This window comes from Coffea eugenioides, chromosome 10 (assembly GCF_003713205.1).
Source record: "Coffea eugenioides isolate CCC68of chromosome 10, Ceug_1.0, whole genome shotgun sequence".
In the NCBI taxonomy this organism is placed as follows: domain Eukaryota; kingdom Viridiplantae; phylum Streptophyta; class Magnoliopsida; order Gentianales; family Rubiaceae; genus Coffea; species Coffea eugenioides.
In genome coordinates, this window is record NC_040044.1 from 35,342,469 (window position 1) to 35,362,042 (window position 19,574).

Genomic DNA, 19,574 nt, shown 5'->3' on the forward strand with positions numbered 1-19,574 from the left:
TTAAAAAAGTTACGACTCAATATAAAATCTTTGCTGTCTTTCCTTACAATGGTTAAATTTAGATGATCTTTCATGTGCTTCACCTTGATTAACCTGGACCATGCCAAGAAAATCCTGATGAGATGGAGTCCGTAGTTGAGGAAACATGGGATGTTATCAAAAATACATCATCTTCCCTTTTTTGGGAAAATATAGAACCAAATCTGAATTGCAGTTCATTTCTACTAGTTAAGGGTTCAGTAAGTTTTGAAAGCTACTTACTTTCCTGACTTGGTATTTGTGAATGGTATCAAAGCTACTGAAATGGTGAACGTCTGTTGTTTATCTTAGTACTCTTACCTACTGATCTCACTGTTGCATGCCAGCATATATCTTGTTTCAACTTCGCCAAAATGATAATACTATTCACTTATCCAAGGAAACAAGTTAAAGCCAATACTGCTCTACTACAAAAACTGGTAAAGCAATCTAAATTAACACAAGAAAAAAAAATCAAGAATGACAGGCTTATACATTAAACATGTTACAAAGAATTCATAGCCAATTGAACAAAACTCTGAAAACGTCAATATCAATAGTCATGACTCGTTACTACATAACGCATAATAAAAGTATAAATTCCTTAATGATAGTGATTCAAACAGCTTCACAATTTTATTAGCGTCGAATTTATTTATTTTTCCTCAAGAAAGAGGCAGGAAAGATTTAAAATTGCAAATATGAGCTTGTGCAGGTTTTTGCCCTCTAAGCTGTGCATGTGTATTCAAGGGAGATGCACTGAATAACTTCCAAAACTTACTCCTTACCCTTGAGATCGTTGGAGAATGAGAACTGGATTCTAGATACCTATTGCAACGCCAAATTGGAAACTAGTGATTAGTCACTTTTACCAGCTCCCTTTTGGAAGATCAACTCTAAAAATAACTCTTCTACCAAGGCACTCAAAGCTGAGATGAGAAAAATTCTCAACAATGAAAAACAACCTAGGAAACTTGACATTGTGGTTTCTATTGAGCTGTGCCAGGCTGAACTGTGAACCCCAAATAATGCAAGGTCTCTTAAAAATCTTAATCCATTTCTCCCGCTTGAAAGAAATCTGCCATATCAAACAACTAATGATCTCCTAAAGTAATTGGGCAGCTAAAGCACTACGGTTGCAATTACCTTGCAGAAGCTGACACATTAGATTTTTGCACTTTTGCATAAATGCAACAGCATATGGTGCCTTCCTAAAGCTATTCGAGCATAACAAAATGGAAAATGCTCTTACAGGAAAAAAAAAGTCATTCAACCACTCCAAACTGACAGATATTCTTAACTAAAATACCAGATTTCTCTTTTTCCTTTTTAACATTACAAGCCTCAATAATGGTTCATCCAATAAACAGAAAGTCTCTTTTAATCAGGACTAACAACTTCTACTGGCTAAACCAGACAGTTTTTTGTCCATATTCATACTAAATCCCTAGTGATAACTGATAACGATTTAAATTAAACAGCAACTTTCAGGTTACTATCTCACTAGTAGGACATTTTTACACATAAAAACACACAGAGTTCTCTTGGCTCTTTCTAAAATTTTTCATAGGTGTGTAGCAATCTCAGAAAGTGCTGTGTTTGGACTGTATTGGATGATATATTCAATTTAAGAGGGAGAGAAAGAGGAGAGTGGACAAGAAAGACTTCTCTGACAGGAGTGAAGCCAAAGTATGCAATTAGGTTGATGGAGTGAGAACTGAGAAGAAAGATCAGAAAAGTTCTAACATACTCTAGGATTTATTTTGGCAAAAAGAAGTCAAATTCTCTGCTTAGCACACAAAAGTATATTAATTCTGTAAAATTCTAGAACATCCCAAAGAGCATAGTGGAAATCCTAATACAACATCAATATTCTGCTAACATACTCAACTATACTTGAATTAACCAGATACACTGCTTCTACTAACTAATGAAACTTGAATAGCAATCCTGCTGTCACAGACCAGCTAATCTTGAGGTAACACATTCTACCGATGGATCGAAAGCTGCCTTATAACCTATTTCATCTATACCCTGCATATGGGACAAAAGGACCAACCCTAAATATATATACAACTTAGAAAGGTTCTCTAAAGTGTCAAGTATTGGATTTGCGATAGACCAGAAAGCCATTACTAGAACATCTGAAACTTTGTCAGTTTCAGTTCAGACTTCAGAGAGTGCAATGTCTTTTTGTTGCAAAGAATAGGGGTGGACTTCATTCTTTCAGATTAATTGTGCATTCCAAAAAGTTAGCAAGAAAAGCATACAAAAATCTGTAAATGAGATCCAAAGCACAGTTACAGCATTGTAGCAGAGTAAGTTAAGTTTCATTTACATTTGCATATGTTTTACTACTATTTACCTTCTCTAATGGCGCATTGAACCCTTGAAGCTACCCCTTTTTTGAGCAAACTTTGAGGTTCTAGTTACTCTAATGTGATCAACAGGATTAACATGATCATGATACTTGCTGGAGTTCCTCCTTTTTGAACGAAATGATTCCTCACTAACTCCCACATGTACTCGATGACTATTAGGCCTCAACGCCCTCCTCATATGTTCTTCTCTATAATGTCTTTTCTGACCAGATAGCAATTTTCTTCTTTTTGAGATGTGCTTTGTTGCTTGATTTGTAAAACGCCCTCCATGATCATCTTCATCATCATTAAGATCATCCTCACTCGTAATTGCTGATGCTTCAATATCTCTTCTTCGCCTTCTCCTTCTCCTGTTGTGCTTGTCAAGCTTGGAACATAAGAAAGTGCAACAAAATTCTAGCACAGAGAACCAGGTAGCACAGCATGCCCATATGCTTCTGCAGATGATATGACAGATGCATTGGCAAATACCCAACTTGTATGACAAGTAGAAGAATACGAGAACTGCACATTAACAAAAGAATTATACAAGTGCTATTCAGTTTAAGAAGAAAAAGGCATCCTTTCAAGGGCTTAACAAATTAATTGAGTTGTAATGGTAAATATGGGGGAAAGCTAACAACTAATTGATAGAGAATCCCAAAAGTTTTCTTCAATTAATCTAACAACTACTACTGAAAAGCTAACAACTAATTGATAGAGAATCCCAAAAGTTTTCTTCAATTAATCTATATCTCCCTTAGAGATGAGTTCAAAAGGATTATTATAGGATCCTCACAACGTGAAAGAAATGTACATTGAATCCGAATAGCTTGGGCTCAGAATCCAAGAAATCTTACATGGTGGTTGGAGGTTGGCTGCTTGGTTAAAACAACATCACTGTCTAGGGGGTAGCTGGTTGGCAAGAATTGGTAGAAAAAGAGAGTTTGCATTCCTTCAAAATTCATGCATCAAATTATATGATACAGACTGGTCTGTTCTAGTCATCCTTTCTCCAAATGTTGTCTACCTAGTGAACATGATGCCTCTTCGTTTGGTAGGAAGTAAGAAAGTAATAAAGGATAAGTCATAGAAGCCACACTCATTACTTAAACAGCATAATGAATCCAAGATTTTTCATTTTCACACTAGATGTTTCTTCTTATGCATTGAAAGGCATAGTATTCCAATCACTACCTTGATTTTGGGATGCATCTCATGTTTATGTAAAAGCACAAACTCTCATCTACAAACTCACATTAAGAAACAAAAATATCAGTGTACATGTTTCGTATTCTACAAAAGAAATTTAGACATAAGCGACTATATCATCAACAAAGGAAGAAATTGAAAGACACTATTCTGTCCAAACTTCAATTCTTTTGTTTATTCTGTAAAAAATTTCCTTCCAATTCTCCAACAGCAATACATCCAAGAAAGCTCTTAAAATAGAAAAAAACAATACAACTATGTATATGGTACAAGAATGCATGAATACTTACCAAAGTACAAGAGAACTACGACCAAACCCAACTTCAGCAATTGAGCAATGCAGAAGTTTTCTATATAACACGTGAGATCCCATGTTGGTCCACATTTAGAACTGCACAGAATTTAAGAACAAAAAAGATATTTGTTAGATCATAACTTAATATCTTCAAAATTTGAACACTACATTAAATGACAAAATGAACTGAAATATCAAATGGTCTCGTTCAATTTTACCTGCAAGATTTGCCAGATAGGAAATCAAGTGGATGGCCTAAAAGTTTCCCTAAAACTTCAGAAACTCCACCGAGGACTGAGCCAACTACATTCCCCATCTATACAAATTGAAGACAAAAAACTTAAGTGACGAACAGCATCGTCAAGTTCATTTTCATACTCTCCCTTATCTTCGAAACCTGCAAAACAATCGTAATGATCAACAATTTTAAACAAAAACCAAAAAAAAAGAACCCAGAAAGGAGAGAGGATCATTGAACCCTCACGTGGTGGTTTTACGGATTTTGGTGAGACATAAGAAACCGGATATGAAGAGGGCTCCAATGGGGGAAATAAAAGATTTATTCTGGTTTTCTCTTTAGTCTTTGGAAGGTAACTGCTGTTTTGGTTTTTCTCTTGATTCTGTGCCGCGAAAATAAAAGGAAGCCGTTGAGGATTTAAACAGAGTCGTGTCCGTTAGTCGTAGTCTCGTAGACGTCAAAAACTTGTGTCAACGAGCCCACCTGTAGACCGAACGGTCTAAAGTTTGCCACGTTATCTTGGCAGTTTGAAAATCATTAGTAACAACCCCATGTTTGTACCTTGAAATTGAGAAGGAGAAGAGAAATCTGTGTCCAATAAAAACCATCATCTCTATGCATTGACAGAACTTCAATTTGCATTCTTCTGGAATTCCTAAAACCTAACTACTCTATCCATAGATATATAAAACCTCTTTCCAAATGAAATACTCAATCCATAGGTATAATAGCCACTTTCCACATGAAATTTAAGTTGTGCTGCTTATGATCGTCAGTGATTCATAGTGCATGGCCTTCAACATTTCTTTATCAAGAAATCAGCATAACAACTGATTATACTACTCTTGAATTTCTTTTTAGATATTTCTTCCTCTTCTTATGACCATGCCAATGCTCGAATTGAATTCTTCTACTTCTCAATAAAAGAGATGTTTTAGTTTTCTTTATTTTTCCATCCTTGTTTCACTTTTTCTTTACTTTTTGTATGAGAAATGCTTGAGCCTAAACAGAATTTCAATCCTGTTAAATGGATCTGGATCTGGATTAAAGGGATCCAACCCAGACCCTACCCATTGACATGCCTACTGTTATTTGAACTTCATTTTTTTTTTTTGTTATTTTGTTTTCGAATATTTCAAATTTCAACTTAGTTCCCAAGATTTTGGTGATGCGAACTACAAAACCCATTTTGGAGTGAAATATATCATTACAGCCCTAATTGATCACTCACAACAAAAGCATCCAAATTTTTTAATTCAATTATGTTTCTTTCATCAACATTGTTTTCTCTTAAATTTAACAAATTACTTCACCATGAAAAGTTAATCCTCACATTCGCAACACTTGCAAATATACTCCCAAAACTACAAAAGGTAAAATACTAAAACAAATAACTACAGATATATATCATATATACAAAGATCCACCGTGAATGGGGAGGAAAAAAAAATGAAGAAAAAGAGTACCTGATTCAGCCAAAAAATCACGCCTAATAGCCGCCTAACATTAATAGTCACGATACTTACATTTACATCTTTTTTTTTCCCCTTCCGTTTAAATCTGTTAAGCTTTTTGATTCGATATTTGTTTGTTTTCTCTTGTAAACTTTCTTTTTCTTTTTAAATAAAACTTCCAGATTTGGATAAATCGATACTCCCTACTGTTAAAGACTTTGCAGTTGCAACGGCTCTGAAGAGTCCTATTAGATTTAAACTAAACTGTCTGTTTTCAATTCAACTGCTTTTTTTTTTTTTTTTTTTCAACTGCTTAACTAGGCCAAGTTGCTAGTTTGACCTAAAAAGGAAGAACCAATGAAGAAATCAACTAGCTGCTGTTCAACTTGTAAAATTCAGAAACAACCCATGGCTTTTGAGAATTTACAAAGTAGCAATTACTGGACCACAAGGCTATTTTGTGTTTAGTTGACCCGTGGACTTGAATTAGTTTTAGTTAGATATGACCGTTAGAAGACAAGCACAAATGTATTGGATTACAATGATTCATTTGGATGAAAGATATATAAGAGTATCAATGTTATCTTTATTTGTATTGATTTCTTAGATCTGTTATATCTATTGATTTCAGATCTATATATATTTGTGTCATGTTTGTTTGATGTATTTTTTGCCATTAATGCAGATTTATTGAATGAAATGATCTTTTCTATTAAAAAAAACGTATTAGTAAAAAAAAAAAAGTCAAAAGCTCAATCGAGACTGTTGAGAAAGCGTACATTCATTTAATATCTATTTGAGAAAAAAGAAATTTTAGGAGGAAAAAATATAAAACTAAGAAGCTTGATAAACTCACATGCCAATCTAAAAACTTGTAGTTTTAGATGTAGATTTATAATTAAAAATGACCAAAAGATACACTGGAAAAATAAGAAATGTATCTATAGAAAAAGAGGTTATACTTACATTAGTGGACAACAATGACTGTGTATACACTTCTACTGTTGGATGTATGACAAATAATATAAATTTAAATTTAAAATCAAAATTTTGACATATACATTAGAGTAAATTTTATATATTACCAGTGTATACATTACCACGGTTGGATGGATGACATTTGAATTTCAAATTCAAATTTTGTACATGTATCATATATCTAATGTTAATCGTGTATATACTGATAGTGTATATAAGATTAATCATATGCATTATATATCCAACTTTGATAATGTATATAAGCTCAACTTTTTTAATTTAATATATGTAGCAAAAAAGACTGAGCAACTTTGAAATTCTCACTTGCACGGCAGTGTATCCTACATGACCAATTCCAACTAATACTTATCAGTGTTAGATAATGTATCCTATGCTCTATATATACACACCGGTGGATTAAGCTTAGATCTCGACAATACCTTCATCTCAAACAAAATTAAACAGCAAGAGACTGCAAATTCTGCTCCATTCTTTCCTGCTATATAATAGAAATGGCTGAGAGAAGGAATGATCAACAAGTTCATCCCTTGCCTCAAAGTTATAACACAGCTTTTAATGTTAAGCGTGACCAAGAGTCCGCTTCCAGTGACTCGGACGAGATTCGTCGCAAGAAGCGTCTCAAGTACCTTGCATATTTTGCCGCCTTTGTTGTGTTTCAAACTGGCATTATTGTGTTGTTTTCTCTGACGGTAATGAAAATAAGAACCCCTAAATTTCGGGTACGATCATCGACTTTCGAGACTTTTGATGTTGGTACGACTACAAATCCTTCGTTTAATTACAGGATGAATGCTGAGCTTGGCGTGAGAAACAACAATTTTGGAACTTATAAGTTCCAAAACAGCACAGTATATTTTTCCTACAATGGCACACCAATTGGGGAGACCTTGGTTCCTAATAGCAAAGCAGGATGGCTGTCGACTAAGAAGCTCAATGTTGTGGTGGACCTCTCGTCAAGCAATTTGCCTAGCAATTCACAACTAGGAAACGATCTCGACACTGGAGTTTTGAAATTCAATGCTCAATCCAAATTGAGTGGAAAGGTGACTTTGACGTTTATGTTCAAGAAGAAGAAATCCACAAACATGGACTGCATCATTACTATTGATTTGGCTCATAGAGCAGTTCGAGATATTAATTGCATTTGAGATTAGAACCTATATGGATGATCCACCATACTCTACTTTTATCTTGAAATTGTATTCATGCTTTTCCTCTTAAAGATTGTTCACTATTTTTACCTGCCTTTGATTTCAGGATTTTGTAGTTTCTTTTCCGAAGCTTTTGGGGGGCTTTGTTACCAAAATTGTTTTGTTTGTGACTTTTGGGCTGGTTCTTGATGTACATGTTTTTGGGCCTGTCTTGCTTGATGTAGAGTTTGCTAAAGTTGATTATGAAAAGTGATTATAAAAAAAATAAATTAAAATTATTCTTGAGTAGGTTATAGATTTTAACTTTCGTAATTTTTAAAACCCAAACTTTAGATGCAAAAGGAAACAAGAATTACACCAAAGAAATCAATTATTCAAATCAAAATCTAAAATCAAGTATTATAACAAAAAGACAAACCCTTATGTTACCGATAATATTCCTATTATAAACGAGGCTTTTGTGTATATGCCTCAACCATTTTGCGCTTCTATGAAAACGGAAACGAAAACGAAAACGAAAACGAGGCTGTTGTAGGCAAAGCATTTTAAATTATTTTGAATTTTGACTTTATTTGCTAAACAAGATAATTCAATTAAGCAAAACTGTAGATCTATTCATCTGCAAATCATTCATACGAAATTCTTTGTGAAATCCAAATCTGTAAATCCGAAATGGTCAGCGAATTGATGGATCTTTTTGACATTAGACATGCCAATTGACAAACAGAATTTCTTTCTTTTTGAAAAATAAAAAAGGAAAGGGAGAAATTTTTTTTTTTTGAGTCCGAAAAGGGAGAATTGAAGAATTTTTTTTTGAAATTATGCTTTCATCAATGTGCCCTAGCCAATGGAGCTAGAGGTGTAGGGACATGGGGCAACCGCTAAAGCATTGACCCCTACACTTGGAAAAGCAAAAGAATATACATACATACATACATACATATATATATATATATCTAATGTTATATTATATTCTATGACATTATACTTTATATTATATTAAAAGTGATAGGTTAATTTTATGATTTAGGTTTTTTTAATAATATCCTTGACCTAAATAATTCATACTTGTTATAATTCCTCAATTTATTTCCATTTTAGCTTTTTGTTTAAAGGTATTTATGTAACATCAATGTAGAGGTCTTACATTAGGAGAAAAAAAAAACGTAATCGTATGTGCCAATAAATGTATACTTTGTCCCTTCAAAGTGTGTTAACTTATTGCACTATGCCTTTCCAAATGTTTAATTCTCAACTAGCTCCCATATTGTAATCTTGGCTTTGCCAACTAACCTTTTTTTTTCTTTTCCGATTCAGAAATCAAACTAAAATTGACGAATTTTACCATAATATTCCTTGACATCAAGAATTAATCTACCACAAAAGCAATTTTAATTGCCTCCTAATTGATACTTGTGTTCTTCTTGAGTAATTTTCTATTTTTCTAAATTATATTATCTTTCTAATATACACTACGACCAAGAAAACACATCTGGATTTTCAATAAATTCCCAAATTTATTAGAAAAACTATATATGATGTTAACTAGTATTAAGGCTCTCATTACTAAGCCTAAGTCACATAGTTATGCTTTCGTTCAGTCAATGACTGCAACAGGTAATGCATATTACACTTGCGCCAACTATTTTCACTGAAATAAATAAATAAATACTGGAAAGAACTGACCCATTCTATCAATTAAAGAAAAACCGAAGGAAAGCTGACTTATTAGCCGTTGTACGGCTGCAAATCGGGGCAATGGTCAAATTTAAGCGAACAGTCAATTTTTAGAGAAAGCAATACTAGTCTTTTTTTTTTCTCAGACACAGGGGGTATCTGGGCCTTCGCCCCGACTAACCACAATACTAGTCTTCATATGAACATAGTTGAGTTTTTTTTTTTGTGAAAAATATTTGCGGGTAAGTGGTCATGATTTCAAATTTCACAACTTTGTGCACCAGCAATAATCGAATAATATATGAATGAGAAAATATAACTTTTTTTTAAAAGCTTAATTCAGGCAAATATAGTTCTATATGTGTATCTGAGATTGAGTAGTTTCAGGGATATTTGTCAATTATTAGAATTAAGAAACTAGACAAAATCGCATATTTATTTGATAATTTAGTAGTAATCTTAGATTTTGTTAGTTAACTAAAACTGACGCAAAAAGACTGAGTCACTTACAAGAAAGTTGATCTGACGACGTTTAAGCTTTCAACTTTGCGACCCCTTCAAACTAATATATCTAAGAACCGATTATTGTAACCAGATTATTTGTGTATGCCCTATATATACCAGGGTATTAAGCTTAGATCTCCACAAAACTTTCATCTTAAGACAATTCAAGCACAAGAATTTTTAGTCGAAAACCTCTCGTTATACAGTACTTCAAATGGCTGAGAGGAGAAATGATCCACAAGTTTATCCATTGTCTCAAAGTTACAATCACAGCACAGATTTTAATGTGAAGCGTGATGAAGAGTCCGCTTTCAGAAAGCAGGATGAGATTCGTCGCAATTACAATGCGAGTCTCAACGTCACGAGGGATGAAGGGTCGGATTCAATAGAGTCGGATGAGATTCGTCGCAAAAAGCGTTTGAAATACCTTGCATATTTTGTTTCCTTTGTTGTGTTCCAAACTGGTATCATAGTGCTGTTTTCTCTAACCGTCATGAAGGTAAAAACTCCCAAATTTCAGGTAAGATCAATAACTTTCGATCACTTTGAAGTTCGTACAGCTCCGAATCCTTCGTTTAATTTTATTGCAAGTGTCGAGGTTGGTGTGAAAAACAAGAATTTTGGAACGTATAAGTTCCAAGATAGCAAGATGTATTTCTCCTATGATGGCATGCCAATTGGGGAGGCCTTTGTTCCTGATGGTAAAGCTGGATGGCTGTCAACCAAGAAGCTAAAAAATCTGGCCACGGTACTCTTATCAAACAATTTGCCTACCAATTCGCAACTCGGAAATGATCTCAACTCTGGAGTCTTGAAGTTGAATGCTCAATCCCAATTGAGCGGAAAGGTGACTCTAACGTTCATGTTCAAGAAGAAGAAATCCACAAACCTAAATTGCAACATTACTATCGGTTTGGCTGACAAAGCTGTTCGAGAAATTGACTGCAATTGATATTGTAATGTACATGGATGATTTACCATAGTCTATTTTTACGTGGGTATTTATTGCTTTTTTTTTTCTTTGAGGTTCTTGATTAATTTTACATTTTTCAGGTTTAATATTATCTTTGGTAGGTAACTAAGGCCGCTACATTTGTATTATGATAGTCACCAAATTCATGTTACATTTATTGTCAAATATTTGCCCTGTTTGGTTTTGATGCAAAAAAGTTCTGTACTTGGGGAGGTTTTGCATTTTAACCTCAAAGTTTATTTTATCAGCAAGATTTACCCCTAAAGTTACCAATTAACTATCATAGCTAATTACAAGGTGCATGAAAGAATTGGTCTTTCTTCTTCTTCTTCTGGTATTTTTTTGTTACATTTTTCCTCTCAGTCTCCTATGATGGGGCCATCTAATATTCCCTGCTCCCTTCTGGAGGAATGCGATAAGCCCCTACCTGGAAAGATTGCGCCTTCACCTTCACTGACGGCTGCCTTATACAGGCATGTTGGGTATAAAAATGCAGTTGAATTGTTAGAGGAGAAAAGTCATCTAGTCCAACTAGTACGTTGAAGGATTCATTACACTTCACACCCATTAACATGTATTGAATTCTGATTTTGTATCCTAAATTTCAATTTTGAATACACTATTTGAGTCTAATTGTTCATACGGTAAGGAAGGAAAAAAATTAATGGAAGTAAGGAACTCTTCATAATCCAATACTCAGGTATCTCCATATTGTTCATTTCTTGCTTTTTTCACTATAAACAATAAAAAATTAATACCTAATAAATCATTGACAAGAGCAGCATATTGTATTTCTTCAACCGGAAGCTCTTATTGTTCAATTGTAATTTAGCTATTTCATCGTCCTTCTTACACATGGAGTTCAGCAATCAATTCATTACATCCAGGGCATAGTTTGGGGTCAATCAATTGGAAAAATTTGGAATCTTCAGGTTGCTATAGCAAACAAAAATATACTTCAACAATGAGCATCAGTTTGAGGAATTACTGGCACTAATCGTCCAAATACAAAGGACTAATTCACTTTATTAAACGAATGTTTGACACATCTCCAGAATCATCCTCCAGGTTTAGGTTTGGATTTATTCTTGCTGAAAGGGTTCCATTTTTTTTTTTTTTTGGGTTCTTTTCCTTTGTTGGGGAATTTTATTTTGCCTTAAGATCGAAACTGGAATTGACAAAAGGAGGCAAAGTTCCTCTTCTCTATGTTACTTTTTACTGTGTAATAGTTATATTGATGCATTGTTTGCACATTCCTTGCTTGCATTAGTTTTAGTTACAATGTTGAGCATTGGACTCAAGTATGATAGATTCGAGCGCTTAAGATATAGTTTGTCCAAAATTGAAATTTATGATGCAAAATGATATTTTGGTACAACTTAAAAGCTCCAAAGAGGAACTAGTAGTCGTAAATTGAATTAGCAAGTTTGAGGAGCCCAAAAAAAGAAAAAAAGGGTTTCGAGGAGCTCTTTGAACAGAAGACAGAAGAACAAATTGTATACCCTATCAATTATTATTCTCTAACTCAGAGCAAATAAAAAGAAAGAAGCAAAACATAGTTGGCACTAACCGAATCCATTGTGGAATGATTGGTTAGTTTTTTCTCCTGATCCTGCATTCACCGGCAAAAGGAACATGAAAAAAAATGCAAGTTATAAGTGGTCTTCTTAAAAGTCATGCAACACTGGCATAACAAATCTGTGAAGTTACACTCATTTTATGCAAGTTACAAGTGGGATGAGAAGATGCAAGAATATATATATATATATATTAGAAGTTACTTTCAAGACAATTATTTACTAAAAAGCAAAACACAATCTAAGAGGAAAATTTGGATTAAAAAGATGTGATTACAAGAGAGTATAAGAGAAAAACAAGTTCTATTGGCTTTTACATACTTCTAGTTGCTATAAAATTTAGTTTTGGAGTGCAATCACCTAACCCTTTTATCATTTTCTCTCCCACAGATTTCTTACAGCAGTACTTGATTATATAGGGAAAAATACTTCACAATAAAGACTTATTGTATGGGTTCCCCTTTATCACCAATCAACAACACTATCCACTAAAAAAGTTATCTTATTCCTGCAATGACATGATTAATTAGAACACACCCCAAATTTTGTGCAAGGTTTCTAGATGTAATGCTGAAAAGCCAAGCTATTTGACTCTCAGCTGAAAATAGTAGTGCGGTTAAATAGATCAACAAACTTACAAGTTTGCATTGTGTAAAGAGATGGTTAATTTCTTGAATTTTCCTATCACTTAACATTACACGTTTTGCTCTTTATCCTTCTCTATCAAGATTTCTACATGCTAAATAGTAGGACCGGAAAGTCTGTTTATCCAGACAGACTATTTCACAATTGTATGATTCTCGTAAGGTGGCACATTTTTGTGACATGATTAACATTTTTTTCTAAATCCAAATGTGGAGTCCACATTTTTTTGGAAATCGTCTATTTTAGACCCCGTCCATATCAAAATGACAAAATACGATCTATGCCCATTTCAAGATGTTCATATTCCTTCTATTTCTTCCCTTTCTTCTTTCTCTTAGCTGACTCTTTCCCCTATTGAAACTTCATCTTATCCTTATGATGGTGATAAGCACCATTTGGTCAGACTTTTCTTTGAGTTTCATCCAACAAGATACGATTACAGTTATATATCAGTTTACTCTGATCATAAGAAATATTGGTTAATTCCTGAGCTAACCACACAATCAATATCAGATAAGACTGTGTTGCATCTTTCTGGGATTAACATTAATTTTATTTCTAGAGATGGATCTTTAATCACTTGCCAATTAACAAAAAATTCCAAATTTGGAAAGAGCACTTGCCTTCCAAAATCAATGCCTACCCAGGAAGTATTGGAGACGGGGGATCTTAGGTAACGAATTCTTCATTGGTTTTCCTGTTGAATTGAAGCGGCATGGAAATCAACTAAAAATGTTGATATGTTTTGGCTACTAGGTATATGTAACACAGTCACACTCGTAATCGCCTTAATATTTAGGAGCCTGTACAATATTGCAGAAAGTTTATCTCATCAGTAAAAGTTAAAGTGTACATTAAAAATAATAAACTAATAAATGCAACTATCATCCAGGTTATAATTATAATTTGATTATGGCTCTGTTTAACTTGGAGTTTACTTTAGAAAAGTAAAGTTAGTTAAGGAAAGCGTATAAATGCAAAGGAGGATAATAATTATTAATTTTCACATTTACATAGTAGATTAGTGTGATTTAAGTGTGTTAACATGTGCTTATTGAGCATACTTTAAAAAAACGTTTTGATTATTTCAATAGTGGTGTTATACAACTTATAAGTTAACCAACTGAGTTGGCTCAATTGGCCACTCGGAAGGGATAAAAGTCTCTTTTTGGTTGTAGGTAGGTAAGCAATTCGAAACTCCTTACTTGCATTTCCCATCCAAGATTTTCTAGAACATTTTTAGAAGTAATTTAGTTTCCTTCAAGTTCTCTATCCCCCTCTCCCTCCTAGGAGTGTGTAAAATCAAAAAAATTTCAATTTACCAACTGAATTTGAATTGAATTCTAAATTTTTGAAATTGATAATTCGGAAGTTGGAACTGAAATTAGGTTTTTCGATTTCGAATTATGTGAATTTGGTTCGAATTTGGTAATGGGATTTTTCAAATCGAAAATCGGAATTCCTATTTCAATTTCAAATTCGTTTTTCATATATATATATATATAATATTTATTTATAAATATGTAATATAAAGTTTATATTATAATAATAATTTTTATATTCCTGAATTTGGTGATTTGGAATTCCTATTTCGATTTCAAATTCATTTTTATAATATATATACATATAATATTTTATATATATATATATGTAATATAACATTTATATAATAATAATAATTTTTATATTCACGAATTCGGTGAAATTGAAATTTACCAAATTCAGAATTGAATTCAGAATGAATTCGAATTCGGAGTTGGTAAATTTGACAAAATTTCAAAAAATTTCGATTTCAAAGTCCTGAATTACCGATTTTGATTCCGATTCATACCCTACTCCCTCCCCTTTGCTTTAGTCTGTTATGCATTTATGGAAAACTGCCACTAAACTGAGTCCAGTAATAAGCTTCCAGTCAATGATAGCATCAGGTGAAGTGTACACTTTGATGAATCTTTGACTTGAGATGTGGGGCATTTTCAAAGTAAGGTGGCTTGACGGAATATTTCAACAAATATTTACTCTCAATCAGAGAACTGGCTCATTAGCCATTCCAGAATTGAATATCGAGCCCAGTAGTCAAACTTAAGCGAAAAAAAAAAATCATTTTAAAGAACCGTCTGAGCCTTCAAAAAAAAAAAAAAAACATTAAAGAAGGATAAGCTGCTCTTCAGGTACCATAGCCTAGGTCTCTAGTCACATTTTAAAATAGTCAGGGGTTCAATTATTTTGAGTTTGTAAACTTGTAGTAGTCGAATTATATATTTGTAAAGAACAGAATTTAGAATCTTAATCAACGCAACAGACAGAAAAAATAATCAAGGCAAGTACTGTATCAAATACCTATTGGAAAATGCGTAGCTTTATGAACAAGATGCCAATTTCTTGAATTTTAAAGCAAGAACAATCCAATATCTATTGGAAGATTTTGTAGAAGCTTGAGGCTTAGGTATTCACCCAAAAATGACCTGAAAAACACGAAAAATTAAAGAAAGTGCACACTCAGTGGTTATACATACATATTTATAAGAGCAGATTAAATAAATACATGTAAAGGAATAGAGGGGAGCAAGTCTAGTTTTACAAAATGGGTGCCGGTGCGGTTGTGATTTTGTATGATTCGATTCAATTATTGTACTTATTACATTATTTGATATACATTCATGTTACATTAGTATATTCATAGAAAAGTGATATACATAAATAAATTACTTCACATGTATTTACTATAACATTATAATGTATTTGTATACCAAAAATTTGAATATGTATAATAACCGTATCCAATCGCACACAATACTACACTGGCAGTCTGGCACCAAGTCCCCAGTTTTACCTAGTGTACTAAAAATGGAAAATAAGATCGCACTTGAGGATTTCATTTTGCATGTAGTTGGAACCTTACGACTCATTCCAAGTGGGAACTTTACGACCCATTCCAACTAAGTTTCCTAGTATTAAATGTTAGCCTAGATGTTGGTTTATGCATATTTATATACCAGAGGGTTAAACTTAGATCCTCACAACAAAACCAACATCTTAAGCAACTCGAGCAGAAGAAAAATAAACCTGACATTTCGGCTCCGTTCCTTCTTCTAAGATTGTTGAAATGGCTGACAGAAGGAATGATCAACAAGTTCATCCATTGTCTCAAAATTATAACCATGATGCAGTTTCTAATTTCAAGCGCGACGAAGAGTCAGCTTCAAGAGAGTCAGACGAAATTCGTCGCAAGAAGCGTATCAGGTACCTTGCATATTTTGCTGCCTTCGTTGTGTTCCAAACTGGCATCATAGTATTGTTTTCTCTAACCGTGATGAAGATAAAAACTCCAAAATTTCGAGTACAATCAGCAACTTTCGAGACCTTCAATGTGGGCACGGCTACAAATGCTTCGTTTAATTTTAGGATGAATGCTGAGGTTGGCGTGAAAAACAACAATTTTGGAACTTACAAGTTCCAAAACAGCACAATATCCTTCTTCTATGATGGCACACCAATTGGGGAAGCCATGGTTCCTGATAGCAAATCAGGATGGCTATCAACCAAGAAGCTAAATGTTGCCGTGGACCTCTCATCAAATAATTTGACCAGCAACTCACAACTCGAAAATGATCTCAACTCTGGGGTGTTGAAGTTGAATGCTCAATCCAAATTGAGTGGAAAGGTGACGCTAACGTTTATGTTCAAGAAGAAGAAATCCACAAACATGGATTGCACCATCACTGTCGGTTTTGCTGATAGAGTTGTTCGAGATATTAACTGCATGTGATGCTGTAACCTACATCAATGATGCACCATGCTCTATTTTTACTTGGATATTGTTATTTATGTATTTCCTCTCTGAGGTTGTTGATCATTTTTAACTTTTTCGGGTTGAATAAGGAAGGGCATTGCTCTATGAGGTTGTGGACATTGTATATTAATGAAGTCATCAAAATCATTTGGACAACTTTAGTTTTCCTTATATTAGATATTATAATATAAGGGAGTAGTATTGTTCATTTCTTTTTAATATGTCAACTCTTATACCGGAGTCTAGATTTTTGCCCTTTTCATTTGATTTTGGTTATAAAAGTTTAGATTTGGCATTTCGACCGTATATGAAATTTTGCCAAAAAAAAAAAAGAAAAGAAGACCACCAAACTCATCTTACCTTTTTAGACAAATATTTGTCCTATTTTGGCTTTAAATACAAAAAAGGTGCCTTAGGATCAGCGGTCAATAGGTTTTCATTTTTCTGTTTGAGAATATGGCAGAAGTATGGGAGCTTAATGCTCTAATTTTTCTCCAGCCTAGGGCTGATGTCGTGAGAATTTCTTAATGAAAGTCAATCATTTCTTCATGAAAAAGAATATGACAAAATAAGTTCTATATGCCCTTTAATATCAAGTGCCTAAACTAATTGATCTTTCTTCTTTTTTATTTTCTTTTTCTCTTTCTCTTTTCTTCTTGTCAGTTTCCTAATATGATTCCATTTAATTACACCTCTTTGTTCGTTGCCTCTCTGTCCAATCTTTCTCCCAGGATTTGTAGTCAGCAGGTGAGACTCAGGTTGTTGATTTCTATAATTGTTTTGCATGAGGATTGTGCAAACTCGCAAGAGATTAACTGCTTCTTATACAACTGTTTAACAGAATTAGCTCATTGAAAGTTCATATTTGTTATTTTAATTAACCATCCACTAATGGATTACAGGGCAAGTATTGAGTTTTGCCCAATTCTATCCAGTTGATATAATTCGTGCGTTAGTATATTTTCAATTGAGTGAATATACACAAATAAAATTCACAATTATGCAAAAAAAAGTATAATTCACTATTATTGATACCTAATGTTTAAAAATTACACCAATTCAAAGACAAAACTTAATCGTGTCGTCCTTACCAATAAGTTGGTAATTTTTTCTTTTATTTCGTACAAGTAAAGTATTATATCCCTCTATAAGAACCAATGGATCATAACACCTTTTCCCACTATGGGTCTAGGGATCGAGTGGGTGATGGGTCCGGAATGGGTGATAATATACGAATTGGAATTTTTTTGGGTATTTTTGAGTGTTTTTTTAGCATTTCTTGACATGATTTTAGGGTGGCACTTATGTTTTCTTGTGGGTATTTATATGTGTTTTAATGTGATTAACGTAGACATGTGTTTCAAGAAGTTTTTTTTTTCACCAAAACAGGCAATGAAACAGGCCTAAAGTAGAGGGAGAGGGGTACACAAGGTAGGTTTTGAAGCCATAAAAGCCATAGGATAAAACAATGACAAGAAGTCAATTAATGTGCAAAAACGTAGATGAAATTACGTGAATCCTATTCTAGTTAGTATTGCCAAAGCTCTTCATGGTGTAGACGGGAAATGATAATAACTATACCTAGAATTCAAGGGCTATAAACTAAACCAAATTTATTTAAATAGTAAAATTGAAACTTTTTCAACAATTTTGGGGCTCATCTAAAAATTTTTGGCTACTTTAGAGGGCGAAAATAAAATTAACCCATTCAAACAAGTGTGCCATGCCAAAGTCGCCTAGTCATTAAAATTCCAAAGAAATGCTTTTAGTTCAAGGCTTCATGCTCCTGTTGGGCTCTAAGAGAGCCTAACTCGGGGATAATTTAACCATGAGCTAGAATGGGAACCACAACCATGGGTTTGACACCAAATCCAACCCAAAACCTTAAGGCATTGGATCTATGGATCATTCCCACTTATATGTTCTTCATTGGATCTATGAATCATTCCCACTTATATTTGCTCCAAAATTTACTTTTGCAGTGTAATCACCTAACCGTTTTATCTTTTTCTCTATGATAGATTCCTTACAGCAGCATTTGATCCCATAGGAAAATTACTTTACAATAAAGAGGTATTACATGGGTTCCCCTTTATAATTCTTTTAAACCATCATCCACTAAAAAGTTGATTCAATCCTGGAATGACAAGATTAATTAGAATATACTTCAATACTTTTTGGAGGCGTTCTAGAGTAGTGATGAAAAGCCAACCCATTGGACTCTTGTAGAAAATAGTAGTGTAGTTAAATAGTTCCAAAAATCTACACGTATGTATTGTGTAAAGAGATGGTTAATTACTCGCTTTTTCGTAATATTTGTTTTTTTATTAAAAAATCATAATTTTATTGTAAAATTTGTAGTAATGGCAGATGATACATCAAACATACCACAAAAAACAACAAATCTAAAAATCTACAGATATATCATTGACGGGTATTTTACATACGTGCAAGCTAAAAAATACCGAATTACACCCGTTCACTGCAAGTATACAGATCAACTAGTAGTTTAGGGTATATATCGGGTCGATCCCACAGGGAAGAATGCAATTACCGATGTTTTCAAACTCCTTTATTATTTAGACTACCACAAATATAAAATTTAAGAAAATAACACTAGAAAGCTCCTAGAGATATGAAATTCCTTACTACTCTTGCAAATGAGATTATCGGTTAAG

The 19,574-nt window shown here is 33.5% G+C and overlaps 2 protein-coding genes across 2 annotated transcripts; one reads left to right on the plus strand and one right to left on the minus strand.

The window, feature by feature from the left end:
* Positions 1–2,276: 2,276 nt before the first annotated feature.
* Positions 2,277–4,374, minus strand: LOC113750077 (protein HAPLESS 2). The gene is made up of 3 exons (XM_027293997.1): positions 4,104–4,374; positions 3,881–3,981; positions 2,277–2,903 (listed from the first exon to the last, which is right to left on the minus strand). The coding sequence occupies exons 1-3, from the start codon at positions 4,199–4,201 to the stop codon at positions 2,389–2,391; spliced, it is 714 nt and encodes a 237-aa protein (XP_027149798.1). The 5' UTR covers positions 4,202–4,374; the 3' UTR covers positions 2,277–2,388.
* A 5,748-nt stretch (positions 4,375–10,122) lies between these two features.
* LOC113750755 (late embryogenesis abundant protein At1g64065-like) lies at positions 10,123–10,860 on the plus strand. The gene has a single exon (XM_027294696.1). It carries the CDS (start codon positions 10,123–10,125, stop codon positions 10,858–10,860), a length of 738 nt encoding a protein of 245 aa, XP_027150497.1.
* Positions 10,861–19,574: the final 8,714 nt, after the last annotated feature.

Coding starts and splice junctions, on each gene's coding strand:
- LOC113750077 (XM_027293997.1), bottom strand. CDS start 4,201: ATGGGGAATGTAGTTGGCTCAGTCCTCGGTGGAGTTTCTGAAGTTTTA. Junction 3,982..4,103: donor CTATCTGGCAAATCTTGCAG/GTAAAATTGAAC, acceptor AATTCTGTGCAG/TTCTAAATGTGGACCAACAT. Junction 2,904..3,880: donor CGTAGTTCTCTTGTACTTTG/GTAAGTATTCAT, acceptor GTTAATGTGCAG/TTCTCGTATTCTTCTACTTG.
- LOC113750755 (XM_027294696.1), top strand. CDS start 10,123: ATGGCTGAGAGGAGAAATGATCCACAAGTTTATCCATTGTCTCAAAGT.